Source organism: Stegastes partitus, unplaced genomic scaffold (assembly GCF_000690725.1).
Source record: "Stegastes partitus isolate 25-593 unplaced genomic scaffold, Stegastes_partitus-1.0.2 Scaffold657, whole genome shotgun sequence".
Taxonomy (NCBI): Eukaryota; Metazoa; Chordata; class Actinopteri; family Pomacentridae; genus Stegastes; species Stegastes partitus.
In genome coordinates, this window is record NW_007578388.1 from 1 (window position 1) to 6560 (window position 6560).

The following is a 6560-nucleotide window of genomic DNA, read 5'->3' on the forward strand; positions in this document are numbered from 1 at the left end:
TGGCCTAGTTACGAGCCACTTCCTGTTTAGTGGTGAGCCGCGGCTCAGGTGGTAGAGCGGCTGTCCTCTGATCATAAGGTTGGTGGTTTGATCCCTGCCCGCTCCACAGTCAAAGTGTCCTTGGGCAAGACACTGAACCTGAAGTTGCTCCTAATGGCAGGCTAGCGCCTTGCATGGCAGCTCAGTCAGGTGTATGAATGTGTGTGAAAGGGTGAATGAGAAACACTGTAAAGCGCTTTGAGTGCCGTAAAGGTAGAAAAGCGCTGTATAAGTGCAGACCATTTAAACACCTGATCTACTTAAACATACGTTTCATATTATATCAGCGAGTAGGACAGTAGTAGGACAGTAGTAGAGTATGTGGTACTATAGCATGTGTTGTTGCAGTAGTATAGTATGTCCCACTATAGTATGTGGTACTATAGTATGTCGTCGTACAGTATGAGGGTACTAGTTCCTTATCCAGAAACAAGAGGGTATAACTCTAGATTATAAAGTCTTGGATCAGTTTCTACAAGAACTGAAGCGATGAGCTCTGTGTTGTCGACACGTCGTCCGGCAGCAGCTCTCAGCTTCATCTGGTTCTTCTGATCTCAGGCTTTATAATCTACAGCTGAGTCCCATGATGGAAGTGACGGACTTGTTTGTGGGTGAGAACTTTCTGATGTTGTAGGTCTGGTCCAGGATGTGATGCTGTCCTGCTGCCTAGAAACAGATCAAAGAACTAAAACCAACCAGAAAACATGAGTTTTATTCAATAGCCCAGTTCAGTCTGGGAACATGAGTCATTGGTGTGTGGACTGATTCAACATGTGGCAGTTTAACGGTTTAATCGTGTGTACTTTGACTGTAATACAATTAATTCCTGCATTTATTATAAACGTCCTCCCTCCTGGATTAGAGTCCAGCTGCTGATCCAGATGATGAGTGATTCCCACCAACATGATCAGACAGATCTAGTCAGCAGACATCCATCTACCAGCATTAGTTCCTTTGGAATCACAGAACTGTCCTTTAACATTCAGGCTGACCCATCTGGACCATCGTCAGGCGTCCAGATGTTTCGTTATTCGCCGAACTTTCTCCTTCTTGTTCCTGTTGCCGTGTTTCTTCCAGGGTTTTCCCGCCATCACCTCCGGTTCCTGTTTGCCGACGGGTCCGCTGCCGGGTCTGTAGCCCATCACAGCCTTCACTCCCTTGGACAGCGCCCGGACGTTCTCCTGAACACACAGACATCTGTCAACACCGAAGCATTTGGTTCTGCAGCAAACAGCCGCTCAGCAGGTGGACTTTACCTGGTGGAAGAAGTTCTTGTCCACTACGTTCTCAATCCTCTTGATGTTGTGCTGCTTGCTGTGCGTTCTGTGTTCTGCGCTGAGATCGCTGCTGTCCGAGTCTCGGCTCTGGAACTTGTTGTGCTGAGGCTGGAAGTGTTCAGCTCTGATGTGAGGAGGAGGATGGCAGTACAGAAGCTTCCCCTGTGAGGAGGAAACACAGCGGGTCAGGGAGAGGATTCAGATGTGATCACAGCGCAGCAATTCATCACATCATAAAAAGTTTCTCCTTCAGAAACCACTGAACAGCTTTAGAAAGACTCCTGCACACTGTCTGACCTGCAAACATGTATTCGTGATGTTTTGGTGCTGGAAATAGTTTGGCTTCTGGATGTTCATGAGTAATCAATAGTCAATAATTTATCTGATTAAAATACTTGAACCAACAACAACCTGCATGTCAGTAAATGTACCATAGACCAGCTGTAGTACCTGGTTGTTCCACCAGGTGGAGCCTCTCACTGTTTAATCCCGTAGAGACCAGAGAAGGCAGCAGAGAGCATTGTGGGAGTTTAGCAGCAACGGGACCACGACAGTCTGAACACTGAATCTGTTTCTGTTCATTTTCTCTAGAATCAGAGGAAACTTTAAAAAGTGCATTCTGGGTAAACTTTCCAGGCTCATATCAGCATGTGTGATGGTGGTTGGTCAGAACAAGTTCCAGACAATGGAAGGACCATTTTACCGCCAGAACCTACCAGAACCATGTAGAGAAAAAATAAGACATTTGCTGTAACTTGTACACTTGCACATGCTAACATGAAAGTTTACCCAGAATGCACTTTGTAAAGTTTTCTCTGGTGAATGATCAGAAACCAGAAACACATCCAGGGTACCAATGATTGTTTCTATGACTCTATGTCATAGACATTAAACTGCTGCAGTCTGACTGTTCACATTATGAGACATCCCATAATACTGATGCTACCAGCTGCTTACATGAACACAAACCAGGTCCAGTGTTCAGACTGTGACACCTGGATGGATGTAGAACTGATCTGGTGTCAGTTTCTACCAGAACTCAGATGTGTTCTTCCTCCTAAATGTCATGTGTCTATCTGCTGTACTGATGAAGTTCTGAGGCTCAGAAATGACGGAAAAAGTCCATTAAAGTGATAAATCTGGACCCTCCTCTATGGACTTCAAGGATCTGGAACTCTGGAATATTCACAGTCTGAAGTCAAATAATCTCTCCTGTGTATTCAGACCCTGAAGTTCAGTCGAACAATATTCCCCTGATAGAAAATACGGTTCTGTTGCGTGTTTTTGGTGAGTTTTGTGTATCTGAGCTGTGAAACTTACGCTGACGTAATCCTTCAGGATGTAGCGAGCAGATCTGGACTGGTCTGGCTGACCGTGGGACGTCATGAAGCCTCTCATGTCTGAAAGACGAGAACAGGTGTCAGACATCTCTCATCTACAACCAGATTAACGCTCAGTAAAGCTCCTGAGATAATAAATGAGTCGAAGACATAAAGAGACAACCACACATGTGACTGCGTCTACAAAGCAGCATGTTGTTATGAGATGTAAGAGGACCTGATGGTCACATTCTGGCCCGTTGTTCTATTTATTCTCTACAGAAACAGGAAACATGTTGGTCTCACATCCGTACGCCATCAGCAGCTCCTCCGAGGTCGGAGGTCTGTCCGGGTCTTCGTCTTCTCGCGGTCTGATGATGTTGATGCCGTACGTTCCTTCCAACACGTGCCGAGGGATCGTCTGACATATGTGACGAGACCATTAAGGACCAAAACACGTTTCTGCTGTTTGTACGACAGGTTCAGCAGCTCAAAGTGACTTTATTGTGGTGAATTTGGAGCCACCAGCAGCCTCTACGCTCTAGAAAGGATATGAGAGAGACGGCAGGAACGTGATCCCTCATCTGGTCGATGGGCAGAATCCCAGAGCAGATCATCTCAGCTTTGGTAGAAACGAAGGAAGGCATGACCAGACCGGGACAGTCGCAGAGACACAGGTCTGCCTCCACGTACAGAGTCTGAAGAAAAGACGACAGACATCAGCATCTTCAGCTGGTTTCTGCAGGACTCTGTGAGCTGTGGTGTGTTTCTGTACCTGAAAGTGCTTTGTGTGTCCAGGAGTCGCTGAAACCGAAACCTTCTTGTTCCTTAAAATAGTGTTGATGGTGGAACTCTTCCCCACGTTGGGATAACCGACCTGTTGGTCCACACACCAGAAAAAAATCAGTTTAGCTTCAATTGTTTCTGTCTGAGATGTTTAAAACATTCAGGATCTGTAGTGAACAGATTAAATAAGAAAAACAAACAAATCTGAACAAAGTCACAGAGTTCTACCTTCAAACTGTGAATGTTTCCAGAGATCCAGGCCCTTGGTGTCCTGATTTTTTCATCATTTTTAAGCCGTCATACATGAATAAATTATAGAACAACTTTTCCGGTCTACAGATGGTCCCGGTATGTTCTGGAGGTTAAATGGTCCATTCATTGTCTAGAAACCCGAACTGTAAAAAGTGCATTCTGGGTAAACTTTCCAGGCTCATGTCAGCATGTGTGATGGTGGTTAATCAGAACAAGTTCTAGACAATGGAAGGACCGTTTGACCTCCAGAACCTACCAGGACCATCTACAGACAGGATTCACTCTGAGGAGAAACTATTTCCTTATTTAGTCGTCAAAAACGCTGGAGAAAGTGACGCATATTAGGCAGTAATTGCAAAATGATTCCCCCTCCTCTATGGACTTCAAGGACCTGGAACTCTGGAATATTCACAGTCTGAAGGTAGAACTCTGGTCATTAGATAAAGGTGCTGCAGATACAGAACCATTTAAAGACCCTCTGGTGTTCTCAGTCTACACAAACAAGTAAATCAGCCTGAATCAACAGAAGCTTCTGCTCACCAGTCCGACGGTCAGCTGTCCTTCTCTGGTCCTGGTTCCGCTATGAACTGCCTTAAACATCTCCAGCAGCTCGTCCTTGTGCAGCAGGCGGCTGGAGTTGTGGAAAGACTGACTGGACGAACCGGCAGCTCCGCCTTCAGCTTCCTCCTCGCCTTCAGAACAGGTGTGCCAGTCCTCCTCATCCACCTCCACCTTCTCCTCCTCCTCCTCCTCATCACTCTCTGCTCCTTCTTCCTCCTCCTCCTCCTCCTCCTCTCCACCTGCTTCGTTATCTGGTCCTTCTTCTGCGTCGCTCTCCTCACGCTCCGGGTCGTCCACCTCCATGCCCTGACAGGAGAAACATCCTGCACTTTATAAAAGACAAAACAACTTTTTTTTTTTCTCACTGTCTGACATTAAATCAGACTAAACGTTTCCTGTTTTAGGTCAGTCAGGATTACCAACATTATGTATATGTGAAAAACACCAGAATGATGAGAGAGAACATTTTTTGTGACTTTCTTCAGAGTCAGAAGTTTACATCCATCCATCTAAGATGCCTTCAGTCTATTTGGGAAAGCCCAGATGATGATGTCATGGCTTTGGAAGCTTCTGATAGGTTAACTGACAACATCTGAGTTAACTGGAGGCACACCTCAAACACACTGCTTCCTTCCGTGACAACATGGAAAACCTAAAGTTCTGGCTTCAGCTGTACGCTCCTCCTCCTCCTGCTGCTTCTCCTCCTGCTCCTCCTCCTCCTCCTCACCTTCTCCTCGGCGTCCAGCCTGCTGCCCTCAGCCAGAGCCGACCAGAACACCGTCCTGATGCCGTCCTTCTCGAAGTGTCTGGCCCAGGCTCTCCTCTGCTCTCTGGTCAGAAGGTCGGCCTTGTTCACCAGCAGCATGTTCACCTTCTCGGCTGAAACCTCCTTCACGTACGACTCCTGGTGGAACGCAGCGTTGGAACGTCAACAGAGAGCTCACGATGATGCACAAGTACAGGTCATTACAGGCAGACGTCTACAGAAGAAGCTGGTAAATCAATCAAACACTGTTCGATTAGTTTCTGTGAACGTCACTTTGGTTCTTTTATCCTTTCTTGTTTTTACTGTTTCTATTCCTACACGTATGTTTTCAGCAGAATAAGTCCAACACACTGACACAGAAACATGGTTCCAGTGCTGCAATGCTGTTCCTGTAAATGTTGATTTTATGTCCATCTTCTGATTAATTTAGAGATGACTGGGATCCTCTGGTCCACACACTGAACTTTCAAAGCTCATTTCTCCAACAAACCTACAGACTCCACTTCAGACTTAAATACACTCAAGAACGTTAATCTTTTAATGCATGACTTTATATTTGTAAAAAATGTTGTGTTGAAAAGATCTGTACACTTAAAATTAAGGATTTTGCAGCTTTTTGGACATTTTATCAGTGTCATGTAACAGCAGGTTGTTTCTGGAGACCAGCAAAGTCTGGCAAAGCTCTAAAACACATATATTGTCACCAGACAGAGGGCTCTTCTTTCTCACAATGTTAACATCTAACGTAAAAGAGTTTTCAGATTTAGTTTCCTTATTTGCAAAAGAACCTGCAGACTGACTTTCTCTTCAGCTTCTCGATGCTTAACCTTGTCTGGAAACACGCTGTTTATCATATTATATATTATTTTTATGCTCAACTGAAGCTCTGAATAAATATATGAAATCCACACGCTGAAAGCTTCAATCTGAATGTGAACATGCTTTTGGTTGAACAAAACATGGAGCGGTCCTGTTCTACTGGTCAGCTGTGACTCACTGCAGCACTTTCTAGTGTTTCATTATTTGACTAATTTAAGAATAATGACATTAAAAGCGAATATTTAAAACTGTCATTTAAAAAAGCTCCTAAAAGACTTGAGTCTGTTCCACCAGTGACACGAACTCACCAGGTCCAGACATCTGAACAGCAGCGGGTTTCTGGCGTCGACGATTTGAACGACGACGTCACTGAAAGAAAACGTGAAAATGTCTCTCATTCAACTTTTAGCATCACATGGAGTCATTTCAGAAACCAGTATCAGATGACATTCAGAGTTCACTGATATGTTCATCTGGACCAAAAACTAGGCTCTGTGAAATATGTTTGCTTGGATTTTTATATCATCTTGTTTTGAGACCTGAGAGTTTTGGTATTTTCCTGAACTTTGTCTGATTTCACACAAACCAACCCAGTAGTTCACCTTCTGTCTCCATCCAGCTCCAGTTATGAGGAGAAAACAAATACAGACAGACATCAGGAGTAACAAACTCTAATGGAGGCTGATAATGTTCTTTCTACAAATAAATGAAATGTGAATCCACTGAGGAATGACGGCTGTT

General features: G+C 44.6%; 1 protein-coding gene across 1 annotated transcript in view; it reads right to left on the minus strand.

Moving 5' to 3' along the window:
• Nucleotides 1-732: 732 nt before the first annotated feature.
• lsg1 (large 60S subunit nuclear export GTPase 1) overlaps nt 733-6560 on the minus strand; it is a 9559-nt gene continuing 3731 nt past the window's right edge. Inside the window, exons 6-14 of the mRNA XM_008290145.1 lie at nt 6128-6188; nt 4962-5138; nt 4214-4540; nt 3411-3512; nt 3190-3333; nt 2942-3065; nt 2637-2716; nt 1296-1478; nt 733-1220 (exon numbers count right to left, since the gene is read on the minus strand). Of these exons, the coding sequence (XP_008288367.1) occupies nt 1047-1220; nt 1296-1478; nt 2637-2716; nt 2942-3065; nt 3190-3333; nt 3411-3512; nt 4214-4540; nt 4962-5138; nt 6128-6188 (1372 nt within the window). The 3' untranslated portion in view covers nt 733-1046. The remainder of the gene's footprint in view (nt 1221-1295; nt 1479-2636; nt 2717-2941; nt 3066-3189; nt 3334-3410; nt 3513-4213; nt 4541-4961; nt 5139-6127; nt 6189-6560) is intronic.